We start from the raw sequence: 13,527 nt of genomic DNA, 5'->3' as shown, positions 1-13,527 counted from the left end.
GTCAACCATCAGATCCTTCTCTCCACCCTCTCTACTCAGTGTATCACAGGAACCGTTCTTTACTGGTTTAACTCATATCTCTCAGGTAGGTCCTTCAAGGTAGCCTGGAGTGGTGAGGCATCCAAGCCACATCAGCTATTTTCTGGGATACCTCAGGGTTCGGTGCTTGGGCCACTTCTCTTCTCCATATACACAACATCACTGGGACCCATCATTCAGGCACAGGGTTTCTCTTACCACTGCTATGCTGATGACACGCAGCTCTACTTGTCTTTCCAGCCCAATGACACCATGGTGACTGCTCGAATCTCTGCCTGTCTGGCAGACATCTCGTCCTGGATGAAGGAACACCACCTGCAACTTAACCCAGCCAAGACCGAACTCCTGGTCTTTCCAGCCAACCCTGCTGTTGAACACAACATCACAGTGCAGATGGGTTCAACTACAGTAACACCTTCCAAAATGGTCAGAAATCTAGGGGTAACTATCGATAATCAAAATTTCATAGACCACATCTCAAAGACCGCAAGATCACACAACTGCTTGTTCAGTCACTTGTCATTACTAGACTGGACTACTGTAACGCTCTCATTGCAGAACTTCCTGCATGTGCTATTAGACCTCTGCAAATGATCCAGAATGCAGCAGCATGTCTGGTCTTTAATGAACCAAAGAGAGTGCATGTTACACCACTCCTCGTCTCTCTCCACTGACTGCCGGTTGATGCACGCATTCAATTCAAGACTCTGATGCTGCATACAGAACAGTCACTGGATTTGCTCCACCATACCTAAAATCATTTATGCAGATCTACACTCCTGCCAGAAGCCTGCGGTTGGCTAATGAACGTTGCCTTGTTGTACAAACACAAAGAGGCCCAAAACACTTTCCACATCATCATGACATCATATTTACATTATGCAGGTGTAATCTAATGTAGTCTTGTAGAATTATTTCATGTAGTGTCAGCCATCACAATAAGCTCTGCTCATTTCAAACATCATTCAGTGGAAGGGGAAGGACGATTAACCTCAATGTTGAAAGTAGTTGGTAGATTTTTAAATGACAAAAGGGGAACTGGGAATGATGGCCAAATAGTGAAAAGTTCTAAACAACCCCTAAAAGACGGTCTGAGTGGTCAGTGGAGACAGTTTTGCATCGTGAGCAATCACACATGTCTACACAGAACATCAAAGAGTTATTATTTCAAAAGAACAAGGAAAATCCTGTTATCTAAACCACGACCCCAAATTACTCTCAAGTTAACCACTGATGTGAGGTCAGTCTATCTTCACAGTGTTAGTTCTGCACATTCAGAGAGACCATAAAACAGTTCTCAGATAAGGGAGGAAGGATTAGAGCTAATATACAGTACATCGGTCATTCCAAGCGCTGCAGGAGCTGATGTGGATCAGATTCACTGAACATACTGCTGCCTTCAGGCTGTTCTCATGAGATTCCAGATAGAAAGCCAACATCTCACTTCCTCATTCTCTCTTTTCCCTCTTTTACTCTGCCCCACAACAGGATACAGATCAACGTGTGTGATCTGTATATTAAACAAGATTAGAATAGGAGTAATAAACTTAATCATGGTCTTCAGTAGCTTCACATGGGTCAAAGAAGACTTCTATCTAGACAACATTTCTAGGTATCATATAAACACTACTGATGCTAATCTAACAAAGATTGCATGTATCATTCATTGATAAGTTGATGCGACAGACTTGAATATTTTCATTCAAGATGAAATGGTGGTGGCGTAGTGGGCTAAAGCACATAATTTGTATCCTTGAGTAAGACACTTAACTCCAGGTTGCTCCGGGGGGATTGTCCCTGTAATAAGGGCACTGTAAGTCACTTTGCATAAAAGCGTCTGCCAAATGCATCCATTTTTTTTTTTTTAAAGTCCAGGCAAATTCTGATTTTAAACATGAAACATTTCACCAAATATTTTTGTGTGTGAGATTTCGATTTGTCACCATTCAAGTAGACAGATAAGTAGTAGGGAGAAATACTTGTATGCTTTTTTCCCCCGGGGGCATTACCCAGATGGCTGTTGAGTGAACTGACATCTAACTGGCTCATGTTTATGACCATAAATGGGGCTCAAAGCAAACATACATGAGGCTCAGATTCGGTTGTGATGTTCACAATAAACAGCTCACTAGAGAGGAAGTCACTATGGAAGAAAACCTGTGATGTCACGCTGAAAAGAGGGTGTGTATGATTTACGGTGTGTTTATGTGTGTACTCACCGCTCTGGAAGAGTCCTCGTATTCGATCTTGAGGTTGCCCATGGCTTTGATGATGGCCATGATGGATTGAATGGTGTTACTGTAGACCACCGCTCGATACTGCTTACACTCGTCCTCTGAGTAACCGTCCTCATGAATAATCCTGGAGAACACACACACACACACACACACACACACACACACACACACACACACACATTGTTGTTAGCTCAACAGCTCCATGATTTCAGAATGTAAACATGACAAACACAACATTTTCTACTTGCATTTATATTAGTTGAGATCAGTAAAAGAACCACTCAATGATGATTTAATGTGAATTTTACTCATAAAATGAGGCATAAAGTCATTGATAACACATTTTATGTCACATTAGTTAAGGTTTTACATGTCGTGTTGAGCTTCCTAATATTTATATGTTAAATTATACCATTGCTCGGCTGTTTCGAACTTCTTTTTACCCCTGAGTAAAGGCCGTTCGGAAGTATATCGGGGCCTTTAACAGATTATACACTGCAGCAAAATAACTTTTTATTTTACTCTTTTTTTTTTTTTTGGCTTGTTTACCTATATTAATATTTAAAACTCCTCTTAAACAATGTGCTATAGCCTACTGCAGAAGAAACATTTGTTTTCAGAGAATGTTGAATATAACATTTAAATAAGAAATATCTAAAAATCCTTAAAACAAAATGCATTGACCTGAGAAGCAGAATATGAGATATTTAGAGAACAGATCTTGAATATAAGTTACTTTTGCAGTGATTTCTTTACTGAATTTCATAATGAAGTTTTCTGTGAGGGTTAGGTTTAGGGGTTGTGTTAGGTTTAGAGGATAGAATCTATAGTTTATACAGTATAAAAGTCATTATGTCTATGGAAAATCCTCATAATGATAGGTAGACCAACATGTGTGTGTGTGTGTGTGTGTGTGTATGTGTGTGTCTGTAAGTGTGTGAGTCAGACTGTGAGTGTGTGTGTGTGTGTGTGTGTGTGTGTGTGTGAGTGTGTGTGTGTGTGAGTGTCTGTAAGTGTGTGTCTGTAAGTGTGTGTGTGTGTGTGTTTGTGTGTGTGTGTGTGTGTGTCTGTAAGTGTGTGAGTCAGACTGTGAGTGTGTGTAAGTGTGTGTCTGTAAGTGTGTGTGTGTGTGTGTCTAAGGCATTCACTTACTTCATCTGTTTAACGATGGTGCTCTTCCCTGATTCTCCAGCACCTGTGACAAAAACACAAAATAAACACACATGAGTTAAAATAACTCATACACTCCACCTTCAGATGGGAAATGAAGTTCTCCCTTTCTCAAACATTATAAAAACACACAAAACAACAGTCATAAGATAACTATATACTTAGAAGGTGCTTGTGGGTACAGAGCCCTTTTAGAAGATCTCACAAACAAACATGCACAGGTCACAGCGCATCTTTGTGTTTGTGTCACGTGACACACGTGCAGTCATCTCAATGGGAATCTGCATGACCGTGAAATTCGTGCAATGGAGTTTGTGTGGCGAAGAATTTCCTTGCACTGATTTCCCTTCAAGTTTGGTGAACTTTGACAGGTGAAATTGCAGCGTTGACCAATAGGAAGATGCTTGGTTTGGAGGTGACCTCTGTGTGGGCAGTGCTTCGTACACACTGAAACACTGACTATAAAGTACAATATAAAGTAAATACTGCATGACAATATTTATTTATGCTGGTTTCACACTCGCTCAATGTCCACCCATGCCATCTTTGCCCATGTAATTTCGTCAAGAGAAAGTAAGTGACCACGCCTTCAGATGCAGTGCTGCCCAACGGCTGTTAGTCTATGACTATCTTACACAACTATAAACACACACACACACACACACACACACACAAAGCTGCAAACTGAGCAAAACTACATAATGCCATCTTAAAACTCTATAGAACAGTGCCTCAAAAAACTACCACTGAGGGGACCTGATATAGAGATTCTATGGAATCAATTCCATGCCACATATATTTGCAAAAGTATAAAGCATTGCAAAATAAAAATAAAATATTGAGCAAAAAAACAAATTTTTTTAAAACAAAAATGAAGTATCACAAAAGTAAAACAAAGTATGGAGAGAAAAAAAGAATTGCAAAATATAAATAAAATATAGCAAAAACCAAGATGTAATTAATTGCAAAAATCAACGACTGTTGTAAAAGAAACTAAAGAACTTTGATCCTTTTTTATCTCTGCAACAGATTTTTAGGCAGCAATGATTTTGCCACACATCTTTTTCTTTGCAATGCTACTAATTATTTTGCAATGCTCCTTTTAATCTGCATTTCCATCACGTGTGAGCTCGTGATACCGTTTTGCCTTTGCGCTTCACTTTTCTGTGCGTTTCACTTTGTGGCACTGTTTTGACGTGGGGGTGGAGTCAGGGGATTGGGGCGTGTACAACGGGCTCAGTGATGCCTCCCTGGAAGTTACGTCATTAGCTTGAGACACGGATCAAACATCATGGCCGAGCACAGGCATGCAGGTGGATCTCAGGTATATAAAGTTGATTGTTTCCTTTTATTTAATTAGCAATAAATGTGCTTTAACAGCGTTTGCTTCAGATAAAGATGTTAGAGATCAGTTAAAGCAGTGGATTTATTAGCCATACTCGCTAACATAGCCAGCATCTGCAGTTTATTCTCTCTCAATTGATTGGACTATTGATTGATTCTTATGTTTACTTTATAGATTATAATTGTCTATACCATAGTATGTTGTCTTCTAAAAAAATGTAAACTCCATATTTAAAAATATATAAATAGATGTTACATTATCACTGTTAAAGGAGACAATAAATAGATTACAAATAAAATGTTAAACGATCGTAACAAATAAGCATCCCAGGAAACGATCTACAAACAATAAAAGAACGTCACTTATAATGTTAATTGTGCAAAAGCAAAACAAATTTAACAGATTGATTCTTAAGAGTAGGTGCTGATAACCTGGTTATATCCTGCTGATTATACTCGAGGCAGAGAAACAGCAGGAGAAAGCTGTTGTTGTTGTTGTTGTTGTTGCTGCTGACCCTGACCCGCCTGAATATGACCGAGGCTTTGAGTCAGAACAATAATAAGATTCGTCACGACATCTGGATATTCTCTCTGCTAAATGTGACATGGCAAATAATTACATGGGATGACCTAGATACACGTACATTTACTGTGAGCATCGTAAGAACTTAAGTAGCTGTATAACGCAGGTTCAAGAATATAGGGGATTGTGAACATTTTATATTTCAAAACAAGTTTTTTTTTTTTAAAAGGAAAAAACACATGCACGTTTGTTACGATCGTTTAACTTTTTATTTGTAATCTATTTATTGTCTCTTTTAACAGTGGGTTAGGTAAATCTATTTATTTATACAGGTGAAACTCGAAAAATTAGAATATCGTGCAAAAGTTCATTATTTTCAGTAATTCAACTTAAAAGGTGAAACTAATATATTATATAGACTCATTACAAGCAAAGTAAGATATTTCAAGCCTTTATTTGATATAATGTTGATGATTATGGCTTACAGCTTATGAAAACCCCAAATTCAGAATCTCAGAAAATTAGAATATTGTGAAAAGGTTCAGTATTGTAGCTCAAAGTGTCACACTCTAATCAGCTAAACACCTGCAAAGGGTTCCTGAGCCTTTAAATGGTCTCTCAGTCTGGTTCAGTTGAATTCACAATCATGGGGAAGACTGCTGACCTGACAGTTGTGCAGAAAACCATCATTGACACCCTCCACAAGGAGGGAAAGCCTCAAAAGGTAATTGCAAAAGAAGTTGGATGTTCTCAAAGTGCTGTATCAAAGCACATTAATAGAAAGTTAAGTGGAAGGGAAAAGTGTGGAAGAAAAAGGTGCACAAGCAGCAGGGATGACCGTAGCCTGGAGAGGATTGTCAGGAAAAGGCCATTCAAATGTGTGGGGAGCTTCACAAGGAGTGGACTGAGGCTGGAGTTACTGCGTCAAGAGCCACCACACACAGGCGGGTCCTGGACATGGGCTTCAAATGTCAAACGTCTTACCTGGGCTAAAGAAAAAAAGAACTGGTCTGTTGCTCAGTGGTCCAAAGTCCTCTTTTCTGATGAGAGCAAATTTTGCATCTCATTTGGAAACCAAGGTCCCAGAGTCTGGAGGAAGAATGGAGAGGCACACAATCCAAGATGCTTGAAGTCCAGTGTGAAGTTTCCACAGTCTGTGTTGGTTTGGGGAGCCATGTCATCGGCTGGTGTTGGTCCACTGTGCTTTATTAAGTCCAGAGCAACGCAGCCGTCTACCGGGACATTTTAGAGCACTTCATGCTTCCTTCAGCAGACAAGCTTTATGGAGATGCTGACTTCATTTTCCAGCAGGACTTGGCACCTGCCCACACTGCCAAAAGTACCAAAACCTGGTTCAATGACCATGGCATTACTGTGCTTGATTGGCCAGCAAACTCGCCTGACCTGAACCCCATAGAGAATCTATGGGGCATTGCCAAGAGAAAGATGAGAGACATGAGACCAAACAATGCAGAAGAGCTGAAGGCCGCTATTGAAGCATCTTGGTCTTCCATAACACCTCAGCAGTGCCACAGGCTGATAGCATCCATGCCACACGCATTGAGGCAGTAATTAATGCAAAAGGGGCCCAAACCAAGTACTGAGTACATATGCATGATTCTACTTTTCAGAGGGCCGACATTTCTGTATTTAAAATCATTTTTTTTTATTGATTTCATGTAATATTCTAATTTTCTGAGATTCTGAATTTGGGGTTTTCATAAGCTGTAAGCCATAATCATCAAAATTATATCAAATAAAGGCTTGAAATATCTTACTTTGCTTGTAAAGAGTCTATATAATATATTAGTTTCACCTTTTAAGTTGAATTACTGAAATTAATGAACTTTTGCACGATATTCTAATTTTTCAAGTTTCACCTGTATATTTTTAAATATGGAGCTTACATTTTTTTAGAAGACAACATACTATGGTTTAGAAAACTGCAGATGCTGCTATTGCAGACGCATTAGCGAGTATGGTTAATACATCCACCGCTTTAACTGATCTCTAACATCTTTATCTGAAGCAAACGCTGTTAAAACACATTTAATGCTAATTAAATAAAAGGAAACAATCAACTTTATATACCTGAGATCCACCTGCATGCCATGATGTTTGATCCGTGTCTCAAGCTAATGAGGTAACTTCCAGGGAGGCATCACTGAGCCCGTTGTACACGCCCCAATCCCCTGACTCCACCCCCACATCAAAACAGTGCCACAAAGTGAAACGCACAGAAAAGTGAAGCGCAAAGGCAAAACGCTATCACGAGCTCACACGTGATGGAAATGCAGATTAAAAGGAGCATTGCAAAATAATTAGTAGCATTGCAAAGAAAAAGATGTGTGGCAAAATCATCGTTGCCTAAAAATCTGTTGCAGAGATAAAAAAGGATAAAAGTTCTTTAGTTTCTTTTACAACAGTCGTTGATTTTTGCAATTAATTATATCTTGGTTTTTGCTATATTTTATTTATATTTTGCAATTCTTTATTTTTGTTTGCAAAACGTTCTTTTTTTCTCTCCATACTTTATTTTACTTTGTGATACTTCATTTTTGTTTAAAATTTTTTTTATTTTGCTCAATACTTTTTTCTTTTGCAAAACTTTATATTTTTGCAAATATATGTGGCATGGAATTGATTCTATAGAGATACAGCTTAAAATTACAGTATATCTTAATAACTTTTGATGAGTTTCAATATAGATATATATCTCTCAATATTTCTGTATTTGCTCTGAAATGTATTTATCAACCCGTCCTTTCAACACATCTCAGTGTGAGAACAGCTGTCAACACGACATCCTCCTCATGTAGAATAAGTGTGTGTATGACTTCACACTTGAGCAGCTGCTGTCAATAATTGAAACGAGCAAACGCTGGTCTAACACATCTTATAGAGACAACAGTCATTCAAACTCCATTCACACATTCACTCCATCCTTTCATTCGAGAGATGATGTCAGATACTGTGTGTTTACATCCGTTCAACTGTTACAAATGTTGCCAAATCCTCCCAGATCTCAAAGAATATTCAAATCAGCAAATAATGCAAATGTAACAATGCTAGCTAATTTCCACAAACCACATCTGATTGAGTGTTGGAGGTGCTTTAATAATCAAACACAAGCTGTGCAAACTGGTATTGTACTGGATCCCCTCAAGCCAGACAGGAGATGGTGCTGAATCACATGGGAACATGAATGCGTTCACTTGCTATGTGTGCACCTGCAGGATATGACCATGTGTGCTGTATGTATTGTGTATAAAATACCTGACAATGTGCCACTTCCACAGAATCCGTTTAAAGCCACAACACAAGACAAAAGCCATCGCAGCACTTGCACGGCTCTCAGTATTAGACAATCAGGATACATGTAGAAGCCTGAAACTCTCTCCTGAAACCAAAAACATCTCTCGGTTTCATCATTGGCAGTTCTAGATGTTTCTTTCTGCAGTTCAAGTGCTACTTTGAAACCGTAGTAGCGATCTCACCGGGACGGCTATTTGGTGCGTTCATTCTTTTTGTTGAGTTAGACAGCCAGTAAGATCGAGAGCTTTTATTTTATTGTCTGTGTCTTTTAGACCTTTCTATCTATCAAGGGAATTTGGACAGATTCTTTAATATATATTGTTGAACTGGACAATGTGACAGCCGGGAACAAACAGACAGCTGTAATAATGCACCTGCTCGTTCCTCAGATCAGCCGATTTGAATCATTGGGGATGTTAACTTCTGTGATCTGTCACCTGCCAACCCTTCATCTGTCTGTGATTGTCTGACCCGATCCATCTGTACCCTAGACAAAGGTTTAGGCAATAGGCTATGTGCCACCCCAAATTGGGCAAGTCAGACTATAATATTGTGCACTTGCTGCCCAGGTATTAGGCTCAACTAAAACAAGTGAAGCCACTGATCACAGTAAAGAGGAGATCGGAGACTGCTTTGAAGATACGAACTGGCAACTGTTCACATGTTCATGATTCAACTTACACATTACGTCATTGTGTTCAAACAAAAACAGTCCGAATGTATGCAAATAACACTAAAACCCTTAAAATGTGTCTTAATGAGAAAAAGGTTGCTTTTCTCAAAGGTGATTACGATTAGGTTAGAGAGAAAAGAAGGGAACTCATGGACAAATTTAAGAACGATTGAATAGAAGAACAAGACTGAAAGTAAGTTTAGTTTGGGAAATGTAAAGCAGAAGGTCTCAACACTATGATGGGATGAGAGAAGTAAACAATGATATCCTTTAGAGACTGCATCCTCTGTTAAACCTACAATATATTCAGATCTTCTGCAGTGCAATACTGAATGTGATAACATGTGTCTTGAAATTCCTACATATGAGCCTATTATTCTTAAAGAGCAGAAAATTGCAGCCAGACTCTCCAGAATTAAGTCTAAAGGCACCAGGCCCAGATGGGTTGAAGGGGCAAGTGTTTAAGGATTTCTCAATCGGGGGGTTTTACCCAGCCGTTTCAGCTTTTGTTAAACAAGAGAACAGAGATTATCAAAAATGGATCCTGAATAAAAGAATGGTGGCATTACACCATTAAATGATTTTAGACCCATTGCACGCATGTCTATTTTGTGCAAATGCATGGAAAGGGTTTTAACAAAACATTGAATGTCCTCTGTAACTAAATATTTAGACCCCCTCCAATTTGCATATAAAAGAGCAAGGGTTAGTGATGATGCAACTTAATGTAATTTAGTGGCTGAACATTTACAGCAGACCACACAAAAGAGATGATTTGATTTATGGGTTAATGGATCATCTGTGGATCAGAGATTTTCTTTCCAATCGTCCACAAAGTGTGTTCGTTAATAGTAAATTGACAAAGACGACTCTAACATACTGTCACCTTTACTATTCTCATTGTATGATAATGAATCTAAATTGAGGATGCACATGACATGGCACTTGTTGGCCTGGAGGAACAGAAATGAATAATCTTGAATATAATCACATAAATTCCCTCCAGGAATGCTGTCAGTTAAGTGCACTTGAGATTCATGTGAATAAAACCAAAGAAGCAGGAAATCTCTGGACATGGAGATCTTTAACACTTGCTGCACACGCTGTAGTTTTAAATATCTGGGAACATTTATAGATAATCTTCATTTTACTGAGAATACAGATTGTTTAAAATAAAGAAATGCAGCGACAGCATCTTATTAGGATGTTTAAGCACTTTAGTGTAAGTGAAGACATTGTAGAAATGGGTTACAAGAATCTCGTGGTAAGCATCTTTCAATATGATCATGTGGTACAGAAACCTGAGCGTAAAAAACAAAGTTGTCTAAAGTTGTTAATGTAGGTAAGACGGAGGCAACTAAACGAGATATTCTGTATACAGTTCATCAAAAGTATTCACAGCGCTTCACTTTTCCACATTTTATGTTACAGCCTAATTCCAAAATAATGTATCATTTGTGTCTAATGCAGTCAGACTATTATATTCACATATATGTATATATAGATATGTGTATGTGCGTGTGTGTGTGTCGATATGTGGACGGGTATTTGAATATGCCTGCAGAGGGAATACTTTTAATGCATTATATTTGTGTATTTTCTATGCTGTTTTATGTGATGTGTTGGTGTTTATATTGTCTATGGTGAAGCCGAAGACACATTTACACATTGTGGATAAAAGTGAGCCTCTCCTGTCCTCTCCTGTCCTCTCCTGTCCCAAACAGCAAGTTCATAAGTGGTGCTTGTTTAGTAACACATACCTCCAGGAAACTAACAGTGGAAATCAATTCTGGGGTTATTAATACAATTATTATTTCATTATTTTTAAACACGACAAACAATCGTATTTATCTAATTACACAATGATGATTCATCGACGTTATAGACATTACAGTTTTATCATCTGTTAATATCTGATCTTCTGTAAAGCTGCTTTGAAACGATGTGTGTCGTGAAAGGCGCTATACAAATACAAATGACTTGACTTACATCACGATTCTTGGGACACATGATTTTTAAATCGTCTCCCTGATGAAAAATGAATTCCTAATTTAATAAAATAACAAATACACTGTTAGCTTAATATGCTAATTCAATCATAGATATACATTTAGGAAGCTTTATTTGTGCGGAGTTCCACTTGAACAGGTTCTCTCCAAGACGTTTATTATTGAGTTGTCAGAATCTGTTTAACAGGGACTCAAGACCTTCAGTGTTGTGCAGAAGCTTTGACTCAGTGGATGCAGGTCTGGTATCAGGTGGGGTTTTACACAATGCATCAGTGTCATTACATGGATACACAGTGTCTCAGATCTCAGGTTCACTATGGGTGTGTGATGACAGCGTGTGACCCAGTAATGAGAGGTGGCACAGTTAAATGATGTGCCAGTGTGCTTGTGAGGTCATTGTGGTCTCGGGTACACAGCTTCACTGTACAGACTAAAATAATTCACCTTTTTGCTCCATCTGCGACCCAGAGTTTTACATCAAACATCCGTCTGTCTCTCTATCTCTGTTTCTCTTGTTTCATTAGGGTTAGGGATTTACAACCTTGTGCTTGCAAATATGTGTTAGGTTGTAAATGTGTCAAATGTGATGTAAATATGCCCATATTAGAAAATCAGCATCTTATAATCTGAAGGATCATGTGACACTGAAGACTGCAGTAATGATGCTGAAAATTCAGCTTTGATAACAAATAGCATTTTACAATATATTTAAATAGAAAACTGTTCTTTTAAATTGTAAAATGAGTTCAGAATAACAATGTTATTTCTGTATTTTGGATCAAATAAATGCAGTCTTGGTGAGCAGAAGAGACTTCTTTTAACGGTAGTGTAGGTCTAAAATTAAGTAAAGTCTTTATGTAAAGCAAATATATAGTCAGATTACTTCTTTTAACTTAAAACTTGATTTTAATCATTAAGTCTCCTCACATTCATTCTCTATTCCTCATTGATGGGCCCAGGGGAGGGTCTTTCGTCTCTTCAGGTGTAAATTACCTCAATATTCATGATAGTTCACGCCTCCTCGCATATGACCTTTCTAACACTAAAAGTGTCTTACAAAACAATATAGTAATTTTCCTTTTATATGAATGAGTGATGAGGATGGTTTTCACATCATTTTGTAGTAAAAACTCTAAGATACAAGATCCAGTGCTCAAAAGTCTTGTGGACAAATTGTTTAGTATGTGTCATATGACCTTATTTCAATGACTTAAAAATTGTGTTTTAAAAAACCACAAATAAATGTTATTTTCTCAAAAATACAAACATGTACACACATGTTGCTCACATATTATTGTAGCCCAGTTTGTGCTGAATACAGTGTTATCAGACTTCAGCCATTAATATGTTTTTAAGCAACTGAAAAAAGCACAAATGTCAAAACTTCTCCAGGGCCCAAAACACCCTCAGACCCCAGAGTTAGAGCACTCGACTGTGCATGAGATGAAATAAGCAGTATATGCTAGCCTTTAAGAGAGGAACTACAAGAACTGCATCGCTGAAGAAACCTTTCCCTCTTGCATTCAGATTGAAGATTGTACAGTAACATTTATCTACAACACTATCAAAAGTGAATATCAGGCACAACATCGCTGCTCTAAAGGATGCTTCTTGATCTTGACTGTTTTGGTTGAATGGATCACATGACAACAAATACATCATCGTTTTCAGGTATATCCATTTTCACAGTCCACAGGTTTTGGGTTCTTTTGTGTGTAAATTCATTATTATTGGATGTAAATGTGATCCTTCTCGTGTAAATCAGATTTCATGACGGTTAGGTTTATAATAGTGCTTAATAACTCACTTATGATAAACATTACATAATTTATGTTCAACATCACAGGAAAAACTGAGCGTAATAACCCAGAAATCACTGTGTTTTCTGTATGGAGCTGCAACTCTGTCACGCAGTACAAATAAGGATTAAACTCGAAGCGTGTGTGCTGTTAAAGTCTCACAGCAGCGCTGCTCTCCCACCTAACACTCTTTAAATACTTACTTGGTTTCATGCTATATCTGTTCAGGGAATAGGAAAATTAGCACAATTTTCTTGAGTAGCAGCAGTAAGTTATGGAGTAGTGGTGGTGTAGTGGGCTAATGCACATAACTGGTAATCAGAAGGTTGCTGGTTTGATCCCCACAGTCACCATCATTGTGTCCTTGAGTAAGGCACTTAACTCCAGGTTGCTCCGGGGGGATTGTCCCTGTAATAAG

General features: G+C 38.2%; 1 protein-coding gene across 1 annotated transcript in view; it reads right to left on the bottom strand.

The window, feature by feature from the left end:
• The window catches only part of LOC127632948 (guanine nucleotide-binding protein G(i) subunit alpha-2-like), a 68,283-nt gene that overhangs the window by 15,139 nt on the left and 39,617 nt on the right, over positions 1 to 13,527 (bottom strand). Inside the window, exons 2-3 of the mRNA XM_052111794.1 lie at positions 3,429 to 3,471; positions 2,259 to 2,400 (exon numbers count right to left, since the gene is read on the bottom strand). Of these exons, the coding sequence (XP_051967754.1) occupies positions 2,259 to 2,400; positions 3,429 to 3,471 (185 nt within the window). The remainder of the gene's footprint in view (positions 1 to 2,258; positions 2,401 to 3,428; positions 3,472 to 13,527) is intronic.

The sequence above is a fragment of the Xyrauchen texanus genome, chromosome 39 (assembly GCF_025860055.1).
Source record: "Xyrauchen texanus isolate HMW12.3.18 chromosome 39, RBS_HiC_50CHRs, whole genome shotgun sequence".
In the NCBI taxonomy this organism is placed as follows: Eukaryota; Metazoa; Chordata; class Actinopteri; order Cypriniformes; family Catostomidae; genus Xyrauchen; species Xyrauchen texanus.
This window is presented reverse-complemented; position numbering and strand designations above follow the sequence as displayed.